Source organism: Apodemus sylvaticus, chromosome 18, assembly GCF_947179515.1.
Source record: "Apodemus sylvaticus chromosome 18, mApoSyl1.1, whole genome shotgun sequence".
NCBI lineage: Eukaryota > Metazoa > Chordata > Mammalia > Rodentia > Muridae > Apodemus > Apodemus sylvaticus.
Window position 1 is genome coordinate 21,482,097 of NC_067489.1, and position 22,909 is coordinate 21,505,005.

The following is a 22,909-nucleotide window of genomic DNA, read 5'->3' on the forward strand; positions in this document are numbered from 1 at the left end:
TCAGATCAATGTATTTCTATTTACTTTTAATTCATTACTTGAAAGTCTCATGCATAGTCACAATGAAGGTTGGTCATATCTATTCTGCATTCCTTCCCCCCTCCAACTCCTCCACGCCTCCCTAATTTCATGCCCTCTTTGATTTTTGTTTCTGTGTTCTGCTAGCCCACTGAGTACAATTAGTACAGCTCATATACAAATGGGTGTGATGTGGAGGCAGCCATCCACAGAAGCCTGGGCAACCTAACAGTGGCCATCTCCCCAAAGAAAATGGACTCTCCCTCAGCAGCCATCAACTGCCAAAGGCTCCCCACTGAAGGTGGGGCCTCACAAGCCTCTCCCTCTTTCATGATGGAATATTTGCAGGTTTGATATTGTGTACATTTTGTATAGGCAACCAGAGCTGCTGTGAGTGTAAGGTTCATGAGTAGAACAGCCTTGCCAGGCCTAGAGGGCAGCATCTCAGAGCTCTCCCTATCTCCACCCTCCTTATGTGACATTCTTTCAGCCTAGTTTTCCTTGATGTTCTTGGAGCTTTGTGGGAAGAGGGTTGCATTGATATAGATGTCCCATTTAAGGGTGAGTACTCACAATTAACTTATTCCTTGTATTTTGACCAATTACATTATATACACATACACACACATACATATACATGTGTGTATGTGTTTATATGTATAAAAACATTATATATATATATATATATATACATATATATATGTATGTATGTGTGTGTGTGTGTGTGTGTGTGTGTGTGTAATCCTGTGGTTTTCAGTTTTGTAGGTTTGGCTATTGTTATTTTAAGTAGGGTGCCTTCCCTTCCATTCCCTTCCATTTTTTTTAAACTCTTGGTTATCTTTGAAACCAGAAGTAAGTAAATCCATATCTTGACTCTTCTGTTTATTAGTTCTATGAATTTAATGTCTTTGAACCATTGTTTTCCCATCTGTGAAATGATATTCATAAGGGGTTTTGAAGATGACATCTAACAAGAGTTCCTTCATCCCTTTTAGAGAGCTTTCTTTTGATACCTCAAGTTTCGTGCTGATCAGCCTTTGACTGGAAGAGGAAGCCATTGTGCTTGATGTAAAGTGTTTGTTGCAGGGCTCAGATCTCAGTCAGTTTTGGAGCTGGCTAGGCCATCTGCAGAAGGTTGGATTTTTCTGGGTCTTGGGTTGCCAACAGTTGGGAGGAAGCATGGCCATTTAGGGGAGAACAAGAGGCAGCAATGCTCTGAGGGGAAGTGGCAATCACATGGAAGTCCTGGGGATGCCCTCTGTCTCAGTTCCTAGATCCTCAGTGAACTATGGGAGTGGCCGGTTCCCCTTACATTCCTGTGTACATGGCCTAAGACGTAGCCCTGCTGCCCTGTGAAGATGGAGTATCAGCTAACAGAGATGCTCTCAGTGTTGTTCCTGAAGCCACTGACCCATGGACAGGAAGTGATGGCCAGCAGTACTAGTGTAGCCTTCCCTTCCTGGGACTCTTTTTCTTTTTCTTTACCACTGATCCACTGAGCCAGCTGCCTATAGCCTTAAATCCAGGCATTTGCTCATGCCTCTAGTCTGGCTACACATTCCTAACCCTGACCTTTGAGGAATTTATTCCAACACATAGGAGCAGGGGCACAGTTACAAACTGCAGGGAACTTGGTCCCAAACCTTCAGTATGAGTAGCTTGCCTTCAGAAAATGTCAATTTGCTGTCTCAGGGGAGGGCCAGAATCTTTTCAGAGCTCACCAGGCAGCCAATACTAGTATTACAATGGACACAGAATTTGAAGTATATATGCTGCCCCTAAGAGGAATAGACAAAATTCACTGAGATGGGAACTTAATTGGGACACCCAGTGATAGTCAAGTCATCAATTACGTTATAATCCAAAAAATTAAGAGAAACATGTCTGGTTTTAAAAAGAATTCTTTGTCTCCTGCCAGGACTTCAGCAAAGAATTACAAGATTTATGTACCCCCCCCCCCCCGATACTTGAAAATCATGTTGGTATTCTCAAAACAGGGGTGTCTATGTCCTAAGGATGACTGATGTTCAATAAATCTATACTGGAACCTTGAAATCACTATTATTATAAATCCACAAATTTGGGAGCAAAACACTTTTTTCTCATCCATAACCCAATGGACTGTGTACAGTTGCTTTATCTTTGACAAGCAGAATTGCTCCTTTGCCTTCTGTAGCCTCACACTCATGACCAGGGACACCCTCCCTCTGGGGGGCACCTGCTTAAGCTCAGCTGAGTTCAGTTCAATCCTGAGCAAGCTTTGCACAGGAACCTGGTACACGTTTATTTCACTTTCTCCAAATATGCCAAAAGTGTGCAGACACTTAGCCCAAGCTGAGCACTTGCTCAGAACACTCATGAGATGCTCCACAGTGCAAGGCATGCTCCTGCTCACAGTGCCGTCTCCACCACTACCCTCGGGTGGCATTCCCTGTGCTGTGATTCTCTTATGAGAGAATGGCCCTGTTGTGGCCACATCAGCACCAAGACAGTCACAATCCTTGGAGCCCCAATGTTTACAGCTCTCAAAAGGGTGTGTGTGTGTGTGTGTGTGTGTGTGTGTGTCCTGACACTCTATAATCCATACTTGCATCGAACCCCTTCTCTGTCAATTCTCCCAAATCTCTTCTGCAACAATTTCTGCTAAGGTAAGGACAGAGCTACATAGAGGACAGTTTGATTGGTGGATGTCCAAGCCAGGAAGTGAACAAAATAATTCAAAATCAAACAACATTGTTCTTACCTTTATATCTGAAAAGGTTATGAATCATCTTCAACACTTTAGTGAGCACTGTTATTTCAGAATACATGTGAACATTTTTCTGCGTGGTAAGGAGCTATCAAAGTTTCAACAGGAAGTCTATATTTTGGTAATTCAGCCCAGTACAAATGCAGACGAGCACAGAAGTCAAGTTTCCGGTTCATTGAGGTTTTCTGTGTAAACCCACGCATGCTTTTTTTTTTTTTTAATGCAAGTGGGATGTGTGCATCTTAGGTATTTGATACGATGCATTTTTGATAAGTGCACATACCTTATAATTGCCATCCAACATCAAAATAGAAAACATCGTCTTTTCAAAACTTTCAATTTTCACTTGTCAGTTTCCATTGCCGAAAGAAGCACTATCCTGAGCCCTGGCTTCCTGTGAGATCCTTGTTGTCTTCATCATCTTGTCAAAGCATTTACCCAGTATTTGCCTTTCTGCGTTTCAGGGCTTTACCTGAGAATGTGTGTGAGATGCATCTGAGTTGAGACATGAATTAGTACATTGACAATTTTTTTTCTCATTTTTATGTCCTTATATAAGTATACCTTAACTTAACAATACTTGGGTTGATAGACATTTTTATTGTTTGGCAGCTATACTTAAAGTCTCTACAAACATCTTTATACTGGTTTTAAACACACTCACACACACACACACACACACACACACACACACACAGCACCCTCCTCCACACCTTTTTATTCCTCCAGAGTAAATCCTCATACAGTTAGGTATGCGATTAAAACTTTGTAAGAAACCACCAGATGGCTTCTCCCAGGAGTGCCACGTCCAGCTGCCCCAGGAACGTGTGGATTCTAGTTGTTCACATGGCTGATGACACTTAGCACTTGACGTCGGCATTTGTATTGAGTGTGAGATAGTGCTTAATCATTCATTTAATTTGCATCTTTCCAGAGACAACTGAGACAAAACATTTTTTTCATGTGCTTATTGAGCACATTCATATCTTCCTTGATGACACATCTGATCAAGTAGTCTGATCTTTGAAATACTCGGTTGTCTTTTAATGATCCATTGGCAGGAGGTAATCCTGTGTTCTGGACACAGCCCTGTATTGGACGCATCTCTCCTCAGGTAGAACTCACTTCTTCTAGACGGCATCTTCCATAAGTAAAATCTTCATATGCTTAATAAAATGTGTTTTATCCTTTTTCATGTATTTGGAATTTCTTTCATAGAGTGTGCTTTTTACATTATTCATGAAGACATTTTATAGCCCTTATATTTTATAGTATTTCTAGAGCTCATATTTAAATGTATTCAGTCTTAGGTTTTTTTTTGTATTCTTATTAGTGTGGGTATGATGTATGTGATGTGCAAGTATGTTTGTATGATATGTGTATGTGTATGTGTGTGTGTGTGTTGTGTTTGTGCGTGTGTGTGTGTGTGTGTGTGACATGTGTGTGACCATATGTGAATGATCAGAGGACAACTTGGTAGATCTGGTTCTTTCTTTGTGGGTTCAAGAGATTGAGGTCAGTGAGTCTGTACTCCTTACCAAGTCCCAGCACCATTCAAAATGGTGCTGGGACCATTCTTTTTATGCATGTTGGTGGCTCAAGTTGACTCTGTTTCGTTAGTGTTCAGACATTTATCCACCCATGGAAAAACTTCCCTTCCTGTTGAACTGCCTTGAACTCTTTATTCAGCTTGTGTAGCTGACCTCTAATCAGCAGTACCTTGTGGACTCCATCCTGCTCCACTGGTTCCCTGTGTCCACCTGAGCATCATGGACTCCTCAATATGGCCCCTTAAAATATTTTCTTTTTCAAAACTGTAGTGGCCATTCTAGGTCTCCTGGTTTCCCCACATATTTCCATCTATGTGTCTCAGTCTACAAAGCCTATTGCGATTTTAATGAGTTTACAATGAATCTGTCAATTATTAATGATGATGCAATTCAGATTCACTTGAGAACCTGGTTCTGGACCCCCATAGGTTCCTATGAATTTCCCTTAAAAATATCCGTTGGTTTTGACTTTCTACATTGCCGTCGTCATCGTCGTCGTCGTCAAACTTACTCTGCCCAAAATGCAGAGGCCCTGGGTTTGATGCTAGCAGCTCTTGTCCAAGTGATGATCTTGGCTTTTTTTTCTTTTCTTTTTTATTTATGCTTTTGCTGGAGGTTTATTTTGCATAAAATGGTTGAAATTATAGCGATACCTGTACTATAGGTCTAGAAAATAATTTGAGAGTAATTGGCTTCTTTTCTTAATCAGAGGCAACTTCAGTTGTAGCACTGAATGTCATTTTACCTGTAGATCGTACATATTCTCTATCAAATCAAACTCCCTTCTGGTTTTGCTGGGAATTTTGACCCTGAATGCAGAGACTTCAGAATATTCTTCCTCTGCAGGTGTTGATACTTTTCCGCCCCATCTGCCAAGAGTGTGCTGCAAAATTAGCATTATAAAATCCCTTAGTATTTGATAAGATTTTTCCAGAACAACCCTCTGGGTTTCCATTTTTCTATATAGGAAAATCTTGACAAAAGATTCGTGTCTGTTGTTGAGTGGTTGTCCACTTAGCTCTGATACTTGTGCCTGCCTCATGCATATTCTGAGAATTATTTGAATGTTAAGTACTCATAATGTTCGTACATTACCATTTTAAATTGGACCATTTGGTCTCTACCAGTGTCTACTTATTGGGGGGTATGTGTTTGTTTGTTTGCTTGCTTATTGGTTTGTTTTTAATCTCCACTTATGGTCCTTGGGAGCAATATTTGCATTTACCTTTTCAAAGACCAGAATTTGATTTTATTAGTCTTTGTGTGGACGTTTCCCTGCCCTTGGTTTCTGTGACTTACAATTTCCCCTTCTGCTTCAGATTGGTATAAGTGTTTGCCATCTTCTAAACTCTTAGGACTGAGACGATAAATCTCTCTGCAGCCTTCACAACTGCATCTGTAGCATTTTCTTTCCTTGGGTCAAGCCGTCTTTGGCTTTTCTTTACAGGCGTGATTTAGAAATATTTTAGATACTTTGCAAATCTTCTTGTGATTTATTTCCAATTTAATTGAATTGTCATCCAAAGTTCCCTCTACAAACATAATTTAAGTTTACAGGTTTACAGGAGCTCAGCACACACTGCTCGTGGGCGTCTCTCAGTGAACTCTTATAGAGGTGTGGTTAGAAATATAAATTGGTACACGATGGATGATACTTTTGCTCCAGTTTTCTAGGCACTGTTGATTTTTATTCTGTTTTTCTAACTTCCAAGAGAGAGATGTGAGCATCCCCTATCATTGTGGTCTTGACTCTTTCTTCCTTTGGTTTTTATCAGGTTTTGTATTACCTGTTCCTAAACCCTTATTAGGTCACTGACATTCTGAGTTCTGTTCTGCTGATGATATCCTCCCATTATCATTATAGAGTGCCCTCTTCATGTCTGGGAAATGCCTTGTTATGAAGTCCATTCAGACATGAACAGAAACATTTACACTTTCTTAACTTCCTATTCTAATGGTTTGATTCCAACTCTTTTTATTCTTTACTTACTGTTCTATGTTCTAGCCTCTAAGCACACAATGTCTACCTTTGAATATAGTGTGTGTTTGATATATTTGGGTCTTGGTTTTTATTCACTCTGACAATTTCAGCATTTTGAGATTTTTTAACCTATTTATATTTAATGAAATTACTTTTATCACTTTGAAGTTTGTTTTCTATGTGTTCCATCTGTTTTCTATTTTTATTTTTCTATCTATATATGTGAGGGGTGGTATGTGTTTTTATGAATGACTCTGTGTATGTGTGTGTGGTGTGTATGTATGTGTGTATGTATGCATGTGGTATACATGCATAGATTGTGTGCTATGCGTGTGTCTTCATTTCTTTCTTTCTTTCTTTCTTTCTTTCTTTCTTTCTTTCTTTCTTTCTTTCTTTCTTTCTTTCTTTCTTTCTTTCTTTCTTTCGGTTTTTCAAGAAAGAGTTTCTCTGTGTAGCCCTGGCTGTCCTGGAACTCACTCTATAGACCAGGCTGGCCTCAAACTCAGAAATCCCCCTGCCTCTGCCTCTCAAGTGTTGGAATTACAGGCATGCGCCACCACTGCCCGGCTGTTTTTTATTTTCTATCCCTTATTTCTAGCTCTCTGTGGGCTAATAGAAATGCTCATTGATCTGCAGTATGTCCTCTGCCCTTCGCTCTTTACATTTGTTTAGTAACTGCTGTAAAGGAGTGTGTGGAACTATCATTGCCTTACATTGCCACTGTTTTACATTTAAAATTGCACTATTTCATATAAAATGATTCTTTAGTAGTAGTTTTTCTACTCCCCCTCATCCTTTCCTTGAACTCCATGCTGTTATGAACATCTATATTGTTGGTGGCCTTTGGGTAAACTAAGAGCAATTTTCAAATACCCATATGTTCCTTATTTTCTTAATTTTCTCTTTTTACATTTTAAATTTTATTTGGGAGTGTTTATGTGCATATTGTGTGTATGTGTGTGTTGTGCATATGTGAGTGTTCGCTGTGGGTGAGTGCATATGTTGTCTGTGTTTGTTGTGGGTATGTGTGTATGTGTGTGTTTGTGTGTATAGTGTCTTGTGTGTTTGTGTGTGCATTGTATATATGGAATTTGTGTATGTTTGTGTGTTTTGTGAATATGTGTTGTGAGTATTGAGTGTGTATGTGTGTGAGTCAGTGTGTGTTGTCTATATGTTGTATGCATGTATGTATGTGTGTATATATGTTGTATGCATGTGGATATATTATATGCATGTGTGTATTATATGTATGTATATATGTATGTATATTATATATATGTGAGTGTGTGTTTGTGTATGTATATATTTGTGTATGTGTGGTGTGTAGGTAAGCATGTATATGTTGTGTATATGTGTATGTTTGTGTATGAGTGTGTGCATATTATTGTGTGTGTTGTGTGTGCATGTGAGCATGCATGCACATCATAGTGCACATATGAAGTCAGAGGACAATGTTCAGGACTTGCTTCTCTTCTTCCCACCTGTGAGGCCCGAGCCGCAGACGGTGGCGGTAAAGCCTGGTATTGGCTAGTGCCATATTTGTCTATTCTCATGTTCATGTCACTGGGCTTTGCCTATAGATCTCAAAATCAGTCTGGTATAGGATTTAGTTTGATTTGCTTTTGTTTTTCTTTACCTTGAGAACTTTATGCAGCAATTCAAATGTACAGGCATACTTGTTTTTTATATGTCTTTTTATGTTTTGTTTATGGGCATATCTTTGGTCTTCGTTGAGTTTCCAGTGGTATCCTAGTGGATGCTGAACTTTTCATGGGCAAGACTGCTTGGCTCTTTAATTCATCTTTTCATTTTCCTTTTGTTTGAGCACTTCTCGCTATGAGCCACTTCCTCCTCTGCCCTCCACGTGCTGTCTCCTTACTCAGCATCCCTTTGGAAATAGGTTACCGTCCTGTTTTTATCAGACTCTTCATGGAACCCACTGAGTCCAATTAGTGATCTGCACATGGGCATGGGTGTGGGCCCATACCTTAGTCCAAGGCCAACCTCTCAAAGGCCATATCCCCAGATAAAATTGATTTTTTTTTCTTCCCCAGAAGACAATAACTTCCAATAATTCTTCATCCAGGGGTGGGGCCTTGAGGATCCTTGTCCCTCATCCATGCTGGATACTGTTTAGATCTTATGTAAGCAACCTGAGTCCAGAAGACACTGTTTCTACTAAGTCCTCCCCAGCGTCTGACACTTAAATATTCTTTCTCTGCCTCCTCTCCCATGATGTTCCCTCAGCCTTGGAGGTTACTGGGTCATATTTAGGGTGGAGCATGTCACCATCATTTGGTCTCAGCGCTTGGACCACTTGTGAGTCTATGTTTACTACCATTCAGTGCAAATGTAGCTTCTCTAATGAGGCCTAGGAAAGCCATCTCTGTGCCAAGATGTCAAGGTGCATCAAGGCATTGTTTGCCTCTCTCCACAGCTAGCTCCATAAGAAAATATACGGTGCCTTATTATTTCCAATATTCTCAGCATTCAGCAAAATACCCAGCACAATAATACGTGCTCAGAGGTGTTTCTCTAATGTACAGTGATTGCAGCAGAAGCAATGTAGACTCCAGTTTTACTGGACTTGAAAAGACACATTGAGGAGACACGTCTGCTGACCTCTCTAAACCTATCTGTTATAAACACTATGCTGGGAAATATAAATACCACCTGATGTGTCTTCCAGAAGCTCCTTCAAGTCAGAAACGCTCTGTCTTGTTCCCACACCATCCGCTACTAGACTCCAGGGCTTTAGGACACTGCTAATGTGCTATTGTGCTGAAATGAATTCAGTAAGGAAGTTGACATTTTTGATTTAATAATTAGATTCTGTAGTTCCCAGAGGGAAAAGAGCCATATATTTCCAAAGTAGTTAGGATTTCAGCTAAGTATTAATAAAGCCCACAGTTCCCACCGAGAATGCCATGTCTTGTGTGGGGGAGGTTCCCTCTACCCCTCTGGTTTTGTTCTTGTTTATGCCCACTTCTTACCCCTGTAGTTTGTTCTGCAAGAAAGTACCCAAGATTCCCTGCCCATGTCCTGGCTTGACTGCAGAGTAGGAGAACTCTTGTGGAAAGTAGCAGGTCAGAATATATATATATATATTTTTAGATTTGTTGATGTTCTTAAAAGTTCCCAGTTTTAAACATAAATATTTATGCCTACTGCCAAACTGAGCCTCCATTTTTTTTTTTTTTTTTTTTTACGAGGAGCCCTTTGATTAGTGTGAACTCTAAGGAGGACTCACACGCAGCAGTTACTGTTTATTATGAAAAGATTGATGGAGACCTCTGGAGGGAGTTACTGCCTGAAGCCGGATTTCATATTTTGATTCTATGCATAAAAGAGCAGAATGGATCAGGCCCGGATAAGCATCCTGACAACTTCTATACTGGCTGTGATAACTTATAGCCTCTGGGTTTGGGGAGGAGGATAATCTTTCGGAAATGGGAAGACAGTTGCAAGCTCAGCTCTTTTTAATGCAGCAACTTGGTTTTCATTCCTAAGATCCACCATTCCTGGGACTAAGTCAAGTTTCAAAGAAGTGAAAAAAGTGAGACACAACAGGAAATTGGGCCATTTTGATGTTGGTTTGGTTTGGTTTTAGTCTGTCTGTCTGTCTGTTGAGTGTAAGGTAGGGTAGAGCTCTGGTTTGAAACATCTCTTGGCCCTGTGCTTAGCTTCCTGAACAGAACCTGTAGAACAGTGGTTCTCAGCATGTAAGTCTAGATAGCTTTGGGGAGGGGGGGCTCAAATGACTCTTTCGTAGGGTTTCATAGCAGATGCCCTGCATATCAGATGCTTACATTATGATTCATTACAGTAGCAAAGTTACAGTTATGAAGTAGTGTGTGGTTGGGGGGGTCACTGCCACATGAGGAACTGTAATATTAAGGGTCACCACAATAGGAGCTTGAGAACCACTGCTTGGGAAGATTTTCTTGGGCAGGTGTTTGAGGTCTAGCCCATGTGCTGTTCTTTGCTTAGAGCTGGGCTCTTTCCCCACATCCTGGATGCAAGGGCAGGTCTGACGATGCTACTACATGCTATTATCTGAAGTCAGACTCTGGAGGTAACTCTCCTCTCTGAGTACTGCTCCTTCCCATTGCCTCTGTGGGGGTCGTTCTCTCAGGGTCTGAATTTTCAATTCCAAGAAGTCCTTTGTTCCTCCACAGACATAGGAAATACCCACTAACGTTTCCAGGGCAGAGCAGATGAGCCTACTGCTTGTCGTGAAAAAAATGTGTGGGAGAGTTCCTTGTTTTCCTCTTGGGGCTTTGAGGCTGTCTCCTGGGACTTTGCTTTTCCTTTCTTTTCCTCAGTATGCTTCCTCTGTTTCCTTCAAGGTTGAGAATGAAGTGCAGAAGCTTTTCAAGAAATGGGGGGTGGGGGCAGCAGTTACTTCACAGAGACCAGACAAGCTAGCATAGACTCACCCCTCCTTACAAGGGCCTCAAACTGACTAGCGTGCACTCCTCCTACCTTATCGGATTCAGCCGTAGCTTCACTTCGCCACCCCTCTTGGGGATACAGCAGCAGGGGGATTATATCCCACTGTAGACCTCTACTGCACCAGAGCTTTAACGTGATGTAGATAATGTTTGGCAATATCAGTTTACCTTTAGATAAACCAGTGCTCTGAAATACTCAAGATTTTGCTCAACTCCTTAGAAGCAAAGCATGACTTTTCTATTTTGGAATTCCTAGTGCCTAGCCTGAAGTTGATGCTGTATTAATGGGGCAAGTACATAAAGAGAAGAAAGCATAGATATTCTTAACTCTAATGGGAAGGCAGACTGCTCAAGAAGACAGATTTTTTTCCTATTGGTTACTTGATTTTATAAAACAGTCCTAGTATCGAGTGTAAGTTAGTAATATCTAATGTTACACTTCAGTTCTGTTTTAGAATGTAGATGGCAAAGGAAAGGGACAGGGATTTTTTTTTTTAATGTTTTTAATTTTACTGTACAAGGACTTGTGTGCAGGAAGCAGGGAAAGGAATAGCATGCTTCTTAGCTTGAGTTAGAAAATTCCCAAAGCATTTATCTTGAGTAGTTCAGAGTTGCTTCAGCCATCTATAAATAGGACAGTCTGAGTCCAAACACCTGCACATTCCAATTCTGCTGAGTCTGGTGGCTAAGCTCTGGGAGGAGGGGCAGGAGGGGCCTTGGAGCAGGGGATCCGTGAGTCTTCTCTGATACTCAGAGCTTGCCTCTGTGGAAATTCTAAAATTCACTCATCATCAGGACCGATGGCAAGATGTAGCTAACCAAATCTGTCTGTCACCCACAGGTCTGAGACGCACTTACAGATGTACCACCTGCAGTGTGTCGCTCAACTCCATAGAACAGTACCATGCACATCTGCAAGGATCAAAGCATCAGACCAAGTAGGTATTCTGTTCCCACTCCATTCCTGTTGCCTCTCTCCCTGTTCCTACTCCTTCCCTGTTCATAATCCATCCCTGTTCCTACTCCTTCCCTGTTCACAATCCACCCCTGTTCCCATTCCTTCCCTGTTCCCATTCCATCCCTGTTCACACTCAATCCCTGTTCACACTCCATCCCTGTTCATACTCCTTCCCTGTTCACACTCCTTCCCTATTCCAACTCCTTCCCTGTTCACACTTCTTCCCTGTTCCAACTCCATCCTTGTTCACACTCCTTCCCTATTCCCATTCCTTCCCTGTTCCCACTCCATCCCTGTTCACACTCCATCCCTGTTCCCACTCCTTCCCTGTTCCCACTCCTTCCCTGTTCACACTCCTTCCCTGTTCATACTCCTTCCCTGTTCACAGTCCTTCCCTGTTCATACTCTGTCCCTGTTTCCATCCCTTCTCTGTTTCTGACCCTTTTCTGTTTGTTTACACTATTTCTGTTCCCATGCTTTCTCTGTTCCCACTCTTGGGTCCTTCTTGTGGATTTGTTTTTGCAAGATCATTAAAGCCGGACCTGTTGTTTATCTCCCGAAAGGCAGACTGATGCACATTTTATCTTCGTAGCTCCAAAGTCTCCTTGACATTTATGCAGCTTGAGCCTTTACAATGTGCCTAGCATTACTGAAAGAACAGTTGCTTCTCCCACTTCAGCACAAGTAGTGGAATTCTTTTGCAAAAAGTAACTCAGCATGCTTTATGACCTTGAGAAAACCTTTTAGAACTCTATTTTGTTTTTGAGTAACTCACATGATCCCTGTTGGTAGACTTTACTGAAAGCTTCTGTGTCATGCAGTCAAACTCTGTGAACATCTCCTGTCATGTTCCCATTTTGGGTATGTGTTGCCAACTATTATGAAAATGTAACTTATCCCCAGGTATATTTAATTCAGATTTAAGATGTGTGTGTGTGCATGTGTGACATATATGTGTGTGTCTGTGTATATGCATATATATATACATGTAATATTTAAGTCATATGCACATACTTACTACATATAGTAAATCTTGGCACTATGTCTGTGCATATATATAAATATATATGTATATATGTATGTATATATGCACATATACATGCACACAGGCACACACACAAATAGGTATTGCCAATTAAGTAAAAGCTTGTTCTGACTTATTTCCCTCCAAAGATTCTCAGATTTTTAAACTGGAACGGGCTGCAGGCATGATTTCACCTACATTACTGTACACTTTCATAATCATCAGCACTGTGGCCCGCAGTCCAAAGGCAGCTGCCGAGGCTGTTAATAGAATGCTCAGAAAGTAGGGTATAGGGCATAAGGTGCATAGAATGTCTCCAAAGGATGGAATCTAACTAGATGCAATTGTTTTCATTTCTAAAAAATTCATGAAGAGAATCATTTAGCAGATCTGACTGTATTAAAGTCTTGTGAATAATTAATGTCATCCAGCAAACTTTTATTGAGTTCCACTGTCATCCCTGTACCTGGGTGGGAAGTGGGGGGAGTAGATGTAGGTCTTTCTCTCATGGAAGTCCAACTAGCTGGGGAGATGTTCTCTAACAATGTGCACCGCACCAACCAGAGCCTTAACAATAGGGGAGGGTACAAGTGAAGCCAATTTTCCTGAGACATTGGTACACACACACACACACACACACCACAGAAGAGTTCATTGCTGGTGTTCAGTGTGGATCTCCATATATGTCAAGAGATGGGTGTCCTTGCCAGATTTTTAACTTGACACAAGCTGGAGTTATCTGAGTCAAGGAAACCACAATTGAGAATATGTCTCCCTAAGACTAGCTTTTAGGTAGATATGAGGGCATGTTTTCTTAATTAATGATTGATGCAGGAGAACCTGGCTCACTGTGGATAGTCTCAGCCCCAGGCAGGTGGTTGTAGATGGTATAAGAAAGCAGGTTGTGCAAACCATAAGGAGCAAGCCAGTAACTAGCATCCCTCCATGGCCTCTGCTTCAGTTCCTGTCCCCAGGTTCCTGCCCTGCTTGGATTGCTGCCTTGACGTCTCTCAGTGATGGGCTATTAGCTGGAAGTGTAGGAGAGGTAAACCCTTTCCTTACAGGTTGCTTTTGGTTATGGTGTTGTGTTCTACCTAGGCTTTTGTGGAATGAAGATATAATGTTAAAAGATGAGTAATAACTTTCTAGGTTATATTGTGAGTAGGAATATCCTAAATGTGTAAGTTGTAGGAGGTTACCTCAGGGGAGGAAGTTTAGAGCTAGAATCAGCTAGAGTCTGTTTCCTCTTCCTTCCACCATCTTGAGAGTCCAGGCTTATTTTGCTATGGTCTACCCCAGACAGGGTCTTCATCACAAGAAATCTTAACAAGTTAACAGAGAAAATTCCTCAGCTCTTTGTGGAAAATGCTGCAGCTTCTGCATTGACTGATAACATTGACTATTTCATAAGGTCCCCAAGTCATCTTTTTTCCTCATCTCCCTAATTAATAATGGATAAGAGGCACTCTATATGTTTTAGCTAATCAGTGTCCAGTGTGCAGGATGGCACGAGAGTATCTGCACTTATAGAAGTATTCATAATCTTTTAAGAGCATGTGTTAATTCTTCTTAATAAAAAAGGACCAATAGTGACGTTCAGTGCCATGTGTCCCACAAATAGCAATTCAGTCACCATCTTGAGCTCCAGGAATCGGTCTGTCCATCTCTCCATCTGTACCCATAAGACTAGGTGGTATTTTTGCATTTATTATGCCATTTCATTCCCATTAGTATTATTACCCACCAGAGAAAGTAGACCTCGGAGAGGTTAAGTAACTCCTCCAGTACCAAGTTGCCAGCCCCTAGCAGAACAAGGACTGATCCCAGCAGGGTCCGTCTTTACCTTTAACCAACTCTTCAACCCTCAGTTTCACAAACATTCACCTTCAACAGAGACAGGCTGGCAAAGAGAACTGTGGTACACTTTTAAAATGAAAGTGCCACTTTGCACATACGACTCAGTAGGTACATACGATACGTGACATCAGAACCTTCTACTTACACATCTGTCTTCTGTCACACAAGCAGAGTCTGCTCCTCTCTTGAGCGGAAAAAAGAGGAAATGAGCGAAGGATGTCAGTGGTCCTGTTCTGGATATCTGTTCTCTTTCCCTTACACTTAATCCTTTGTATACACGTGTGTGTGTGTGTGTGTGTGTGTGTGTGTGTGTTTGTACATTCTTTGTATATATGCTTCTGTGGTATATGTATCTGTGTATCTGTGTGTCTCTATGTGGGCATCTTTTGTATGTATGTTTTTGTGCGTGTGGGGGCATCCTTTGTATACATGTTTGTGTGTATGTCTGTGTGTGTTTGTGTGTGTGTGTCTGTGTGCATCCTTTGTATACATGCTTGTGTGTTTGTGTGTGTATGTGTGTGTAAGTAAATGCATGACACAAGTATACATACACCCACAGAAATCAGGCAAGAATGTCAGACTCCCCAGAGCTATGCTTACAGGCAGTTATAAGCTGCCAGATGTAGGTGCTGGGACTGAACTCGGGTCCTGTGGAAGAACAGCAAATGCTCTTAACTACTTAGTCATGTCTCCAAACCCATGTTCCAGTTTAATATCCTCATCTGCTCTCTGCTTCTCCTTTCCTGCCTATCTTGTTCTGGGTATCAAACCCAGGGTCTCACACATGCAGAAAAGCACTTCAAGCAATCTATATCCTTTCACCCTCATTTTCTTCACAAGCTATAGGATTTTCTAATTTGTAATAAAGTCTAGCTCATCAGTCCTTTATAGCTTAAGCAATATGAGTATGATTTGATATTAGTCTGTTCATCCCAAGGTTATCAAGATAAATTTCCACTTTACTAGGTGCATGTTACATGGCCTTTAAGAATGTAGATGTCAACTTTTTTTGCATAGTCTGATGGAGGGGGCCAATTTTCAAGTGTCTCCTATATGAATACTAGAAGATCCAGTGTTATTCATTTAAAGGACAATTTCAATTGTCCTGTTTGCAGGCATGTCTGTATGTGGTAAACCAGGTGGTTTTCAGACATGTCTGTATGTGGTAAACCTAGTGGTTTACAGGCAGCTCTGTGTTCTGGCTGGAATCTGGACTCCCCGCCCTAGTGCATGTCTTCCCTTATTCCATTGCAATGTCTCCTATTGCTTTATGTAAGTCTTGGTGTCTAATAGTGTATATACTTTTGTATTTTGTTTCAAAACTATTTTCATTATTCTTGATCCTTTGTGTTTCTACATAAATTTTTAGAATCAAATTTTCAAGTTTCTTGAAAACATTTAACATCTGTCCCATTCCATGCTTACAGCCTCCTTTGGCAGAGCCTCTGGCTTTCTGTAAGGTTTCATAGGTCTGTCTGTGGGAATCTCACACATACCTGTTAATGTTTCTTCCTAAGGACTTGCTGTTTGGAGAGTGTTAGATCATAAAAAAAAGAGGCAAATTACGTATGCCATATTAAGAGACTAGGATATAAACAAGATCATTTTTTTTAAAAAAAGAAATGTAAAACCCAGTTATAAACAGTACTGTTCCTGAGCCTGTATCCAATTGCTTTGTTAAATTTACTTAACAGTCCAATTCCATCAGCAAGTAATTGTGGATTTTCTGTGTGAGAAGCACATCACCAGCAAACACAGGGAGTTCGCCTGCTCCTCTCATCCTTGGCTGGCTGCCTGGTCACCGTGGAGGTCCGTCTCTGCAATGCAGGGCCAGGTAGTCCCATAGTCACTCACATCTCTCGTGGAAGTCCAAATGAGACACTTGCTTGTCTCTCACAATCTGCTAACATTCTTCTTACGATGGGACAATGAGTTTCATCAGGTGTTTTTACTTTACTGGTTTGCTTTTACTATCTCCATTTCCATTTATAAAACATTGAACTGTAGCCAATGACGTTTTCAAGTATCAAACATTTCACAGAAACCTCATTTTTCTTGGAATCTTTAATTTTTATGTATTCATGAAATGAATGTCTGAAAACATTTTAATATTTCTCCTTCTCCTTCCCCCTCCCCTCTGTGTGTGTGTGTGTGTATGTGAATCTTTATGTGTCTTTTTAACGACATAGTTTTGGATCTTCATTTTTTTTGTTATGGTCTTAGTTTCATTATAAGGTATGTTCAAATTTTTCCTTCTACTTTTGATCCTGAATATGTGAGTGGTAAGCCAGTTTTATTTAGGAGTAATTCATTAGTAAAATCATCTGGTTCCAGAGCCTCATACTTTTGGAAGATTCGTTTTCCAAAGAGTTTATTCATCTCACCTGTTTTATAGAAATCTGGAAAGCCTCAGTGCAGCAGTGTAGGGCAATACCAGAACAGGAAAGTGGGAAGGGGTGGATGGGGAAACAGGGGCAGGGAAGAGGGCTTATGGGACTTTCAGGGAGCGGGGAGCCAGGAAAGGGGAAATTATTTGAAATGTAAATAAAGAATATATCGAATAAAAAAAATTAAAAAAGAAATATACTGCTGTAAAGTGGCCTCGGAGAGTCTCTAACTTTATCCTTCCTGCTGTCACATTTTTTTTACTCTTAATATCTTTATTAGCTCACATTAATTATATATAACAATAGGTGTATACTCTGTATAAGAAATGCCCCCACTATTCCCATGCATTTGCATACGTGATCCCTAGTTAATGGCACTGTTTGGGAAGGTCAGGTGATGCAGCCTTGCTGAAGAAGAGCGTGCCCGGGAGTGGGCTTCGAGAGTAAGGTATCGCGTACCTGCAGTCCGCCTGCTGCTCCATGCTTGTGCTGACGGCCTGAGCTCACAGCCTTCTGCTTCCGCTGCTGCTCAAGGTCATGCAGGCTGTCCCAACTAGTGTGGGCTCTAACTCTGTGTAGCCAGAACCCAAGCCAAACTCTATCTTCTAAAAGTTGCCCTGGTCACGCTGTTTTATCGTAGATGTGAAAAACCACTTAATACAATAGGCTTCATTATAAAATTTTCAGGCATGTCTTTGAAATCCTGGAGTTGAATTTTGCATATGGTAAGAGATAAATATTAATATTCTTCTGCATGTTGGTGCCCAGTTTTTTTACAGCATCCTTTGTCAAAGATGCTGTTTTTGTGGATGATGAAGAGACACGGTCAGCATCGCTTTTGACAGTTGTTGACTACGAGAGAAGGAAGAATGAGTTTTCTTTGGGAGTTGCTCTGACTATCTAGGGGCTTTTTTTTTCCATGACAATTTTAGCATTTTCTTCTGTATTTCTATGAAGTATGGTGTTGGACTGCGGTTGGAGAATGCACTAAATCTATGGATTGATTTTTGGCACAATGGCCGTTTTCCCCATACTAAGTTTCCAGTCTGTGAGCATCAGAGGTCTTTTCATATCCTTGTGTCTCCTCATGAACCTTGCCAGTGTTTTCAATGTTTCATGGTTGAGATCTTTCACCTGTTTGGTTAAGTTTATTCCAATTTTTATTTGTGCTTCGTTGTTGTTGCTGAGTCAACTGTTAATGGAATTGTTTCCCTGATTCTTTTCTTTTTCTTTTTTTATTGGATATATACATTTACATTTCAAATGTTATCCCCTTTTCCAGTTTCCCTGCCCCCTCCCAGATAGCCCCTATCCCATCCTCCCTCCCCCTACTTCTATGAGGGTGTTCCTCTACCTACCCCCTCCCACCTCCCCACCCTCGATTCCCCTACAATGGGACATCTATCCAGCCTTTATAGGACCAAGAACCTCTCCTCCCTTTGATGCCTGACAAGGCAATCCTCACTACATATGCAGCTAGAGACATGTGTACTCCTTGGTTGATGTCTTAGTCCCTGGGAGCTCAGGGGTGGGAGTCTGGTTGGTTGATATTGTTGTTCTTCCTATGAGGTTGCAAACCCCTTCAGCTCTTTTAGTCCTTTCCCTAACTCCTCCATTGGGGACCCTGCGCTCAGTCCAATGTTTGGCTGTGAGTTTCTACCTCTGTATTTGTAAGGCCTCTCGGGAGACAGCTATATCAGGCTCCTTTCAGTAAGCATTTCTTGGCATCCACAATAGTGTCAGGGTCTGGTGACTGTATATGGGATAAATCCCTAGATGATACAGTCTCTGGATGGCCTTCCCTTCAGTCTCTTTTTTATACTTTATCTACATATTTGTTCCTGTAAGTATTTTGTTCCCCTTCTCAGAAGAACTGAATCACCCACACTTTGGTCTTCCTTCTTCTTGAGCTTCATGTGGTCTGTGAATTGTATATTGGGTATTCATAACTTTTGAGCTAATATCTACGTATCAGTGAATGCATACCATGTGTGTTCTTTTGTGACTGAGTTACCTCACTCAGAATGATATTTTCCAGTTCCACCCATTTGCCTAAGAATTTCATGAATTCATTGTTTTTAATAACTGGGTAGTATTCCATTGTGTAAATATATGCCACATTTTCTTTATATATATATATATATATATATATATATATATATATATATATATATATATATATATATATAATTTTCTATATTCTTTGTTTACATTTCAAATGATTTCCCCTTTCCCGGATCCCCCCTCCCCATATGTCCCATAAACCTTCTTCTCTCCATCCATTCTCTAATCACCTCCCTCCTTTTTTTCTCTGTCCTTATATTCCCCTCCAATGCTAGATCAATCCTTTCCAGGATCAGGATCTTCTCCATACTTCTTCATGGGAGTCATTTGTTATGCGATTTGTGCCTTACATTTTCTATATCCATTCCTCTGTTGAGGGACATCTGGGTTCTTTCCAGCTTCTGGCTATCATAAATAAGGCAGCTATGAACATAGTGGAGCATGTCTCATTATTACATGTTGGAACATCTTCTGGGTATATGCCCAGCAGTGGTATGGCTGGGTCCTCAAGTAGTACTATGTCCAGTTTCTGAGGAACCACCAAACTGATTTCCATAGTGGTTGTACCAGGTTGCAATCCCACCAGCAGTGGAGGAGAGTTCCTTTTTCTCTGCATTCTCACCAACACCTGATGTCCCCTGTTTCCCTGATTATTCAGATTATATCCCATTATTGTTATAGAGGAAAACTGCTGACTTTTATGACTTAACTGTATCCTGCAGCTTTGATGACATTGTTTATCAGCGCCATGAGTTTCATAGTGGAGTATTTGGGGTCTCTTTTGTAAAGATGCACATCGTGTGCTTCTGATTTGGATATGTTTTATTTTCCTGTCTTGTCTTATTGCTTTAGCTAAGGTGTCAAACATTATACACCAAGTAGGATTAGAGAGAAAAGACTCTCCTGCCTTCTGATTGCTCTTAGAGAAAATGCTTTAGAAAATGTTTTTTTCATTTATCATAATGTTGCTTTGATTCATATACACACACACACACACACACACACACACACAGAGAGAGAGAGAGAGAGAGAGAGAGAGAGAGAGAGAGACTCTGTTGTGTTGAGATATATTTTCTTCATTCCTAGACTCTTTCTAAGTTTTAATCATGAAGAGATGTTGAACTTTTGTCAAAGGCTTCCCTATGTGTATGAAATAATTGAGTGATTTCTGTTCTCAAGTCCATTTATGAGATATACTAGTTATTGATTCACTTATATTGAACCATCCCTGCATTTTCACAGCTAACTTAACATCATCATGATGAATGACCTTTTCTATGTTCTTTAATTCCATTTCTATTTGTTATAGTGATAACTCTTACAGAGATATTTATCATAGAGATTTGTCTGTAATTTTCTATTTTTGTTCTTTCTTTCTGGTTTGAGTAGCAGAGCAATGATGACTTTCAAATGAACTTGAAAGTATTCTTTCCTTTTCCATTTTACAGATTAGTTTGAGAAAGATTCAAGTTATTTCTTCTTTATGGCCTGGTTCAATGACTCCTTCTGGAACAAGACATTTTTATTGTTTATCTCATTTGTTTTATCTTTGGTGGGTCATTTGAGTCTAGAAAAAAATCACTAAATAATCTTTATATTTTCAGATTTAATGGAACATACATTTTTTTAAAAAATATGCCTTCATGATTTTCTAAATTTCATTTATATCTGTTATAAATTCTCACTTTTCATCTCTGGTTTTACTAATCTGTGTCTTTTCTCTTTTGATTGATCTTGCTGAGATTACCAATCTTGTTTATCTTTTTTTTAAAAAAAAAAGCAGCTCTGTATTTAATTAATTTCTATAATTTTTTAATTTCATTAATTTCTGCCTAATCTTAAGTATCGTAGCTTTATAGCATTGAGGTTTGGTTTGTTCTTATTTTTCCAAGGGACTAAGGTAGATCATTTGATTATGTATTTGAGACCTTTTGGTGCTTAATGTGGGCACTTATAGCTATAAACTTTAGAGTTCCTTTCATTGTATCCCATCAGTATGTTATATCTTCATTTTTGCAATTCATTCCCTTTGGTTTTTATTGAGATTAGTATAATTCCAAAATTCCCCCCCTCCTTTACCTTTCTCCAAACCCTCCTTATTAACTCTTTCGAGTGTATGACCCCTGCTTTCATTAATTATTGTTACATACATTATGTATGTATATTCATAACTATATATTCCTAAGTACATAAGCATGGCCTGCTCAGTCCCTATAGTGTTATTTGTATGTATGTTTTCAGGACTGGCTATTTGGTGTTGGATAACCAAGTGGTATGCTGTACCCTGGGGGAAAGCAGTTCTCTTGATCTATACATTCTTTAGTTGCCCGAACTTCTTTGTAGACGGTTGAGGTCTTGGGGGTTTTGGATGTGTCTATTGGTGTCATACCTATTCAGCTCATGTCAGTCAGTCATGCTGGTATGATTTTAGGGGTATAGCTTCTGACATCACTAGGAAGCATAACCTCATAGCAAACTTTTTGATCTTCTTTCTCTTATAATCTTTCCACCTACCTCTTATGAAATGTTCCCAGAGCCTCAGGTATACAAGTTGAATTGTGCGTATTAATTTTTAATCAGTTCCAGAAGGTGTTGTTTGTTTTCTTGTTTGTTTTTTTTTAATTCAATTCTTCAGTGGTACATCTGTCATTTGGTAATGTGTTGTTTAATCTCCACGGTGTTGAAAATTTCCTGTTCCTTCTCTTGCTGTTGATTTCTAGCTTTATTCCATGATAAGACAGAATATAAGCAATTATTTTAATTTTCCTGTATTTATTGAGACTTGCTTTGTGCCTTAATATGTGATTTATTTTAGAGGCGGTTCCATGGGCTATTGAGCAGAATGTGGATTCTGTGACATCCGAATAGAATATTCTGTAGATGCCTGTTAAGTCACTTTCATTTATGAAGTAATTTATCTCCTATTACTCTGGTTTTTGTTAGTATGGTGGTTTCATTGGTGAAAGTAAAGTATTAATGGCAGCCATTATTACCAGGTAATTGTTAATCTATAACTTTATATCTAGTAACCTTAGCTTTACAAGATTGGATATATTGCCTAAATGTTCATAATTGTAATAGCCTCATAAAGAATTGATGTTTTAAGCCATATGCTATGCCCCAGATTTTACATATATTTTGTCAGATATTAAAGTAATGATACCTGCATATTACCTAGTTTGATTGGCATGAGCTAACCTTAGAAAGTTGTGTTACCTCCTGACACTATGACTCCAGCAGATGTCCACTCAGAGTCTGTGGTGTTCTCTCGGAGAGTGCCTTAGTTACATTTTTATTTCTGTGATAAGATATCATAGCCAAGACAATTGATAGAAGGAGGAGTTTATTTGCGCTTACAATTTCAGAGGGTGATTCCATGCCCATCACAGTGGAGACCATAGTAGCAGGCGGGGAGGCATGGTGCTCTTGCAGAAGCTGAAGGCTTACTTCTGATCCACAAATAGGAGACAGAGAGGAAAAGTTAACTGGGAATGGTGTGAACTTTGGAAACATCAAAGCCCACTCTCAGTTAATACACCTCCTCCAACAAGGCCACAGCTCCTAATCCTTCCCTAACAGTTCTACCAATTGGGCACTAAGTAGTCAGAGATATGAGTATACGGGGGTCATTTTTATTCAAACTACCACAGTGAGAGTCCATTTGGGCTGCTGTAAGTCACCCAGCTTCTGATAATTTTTTATGGTGGATTTCAAACGAAATCAGTACGGGGTCCACTAGCCTTGTTATACAGGTAACCCTCAGGTTGCCTTTTGTTAGATAAACCATTGCTTTGCTTCTGCTGTCAAGGGCAGTGATGAGGGTGGTGGTGGTGCTGTGACAGATAACTGGACAGAACTTACATGTAG

At 40.1% G+C, this 22,909-nt stretch overlaps 1 protein-coding gene across 1 annotated transcript in view; it reads left to right on the forward strand.

Moving 5' to 3' along the window:
* The window catches only part of Zmat4 (zinc finger matrin-type 4), a 309,004-nt gene that overhangs the window by 248,611 nt on the left and 37,484 nt on the right, over window positions 1-22,909 (forward strand). The window contains exon 5 of the mRNA XM_052162649.1: window positions 11,594-11,690. Within this exon, the coding sequence (XP_052018609.1) occupies window positions 11,594-11,690 (97 nt within the window). The remainder of the gene's footprint in view (window positions 1-11,593; window positions 11,691-22,909) is intronic.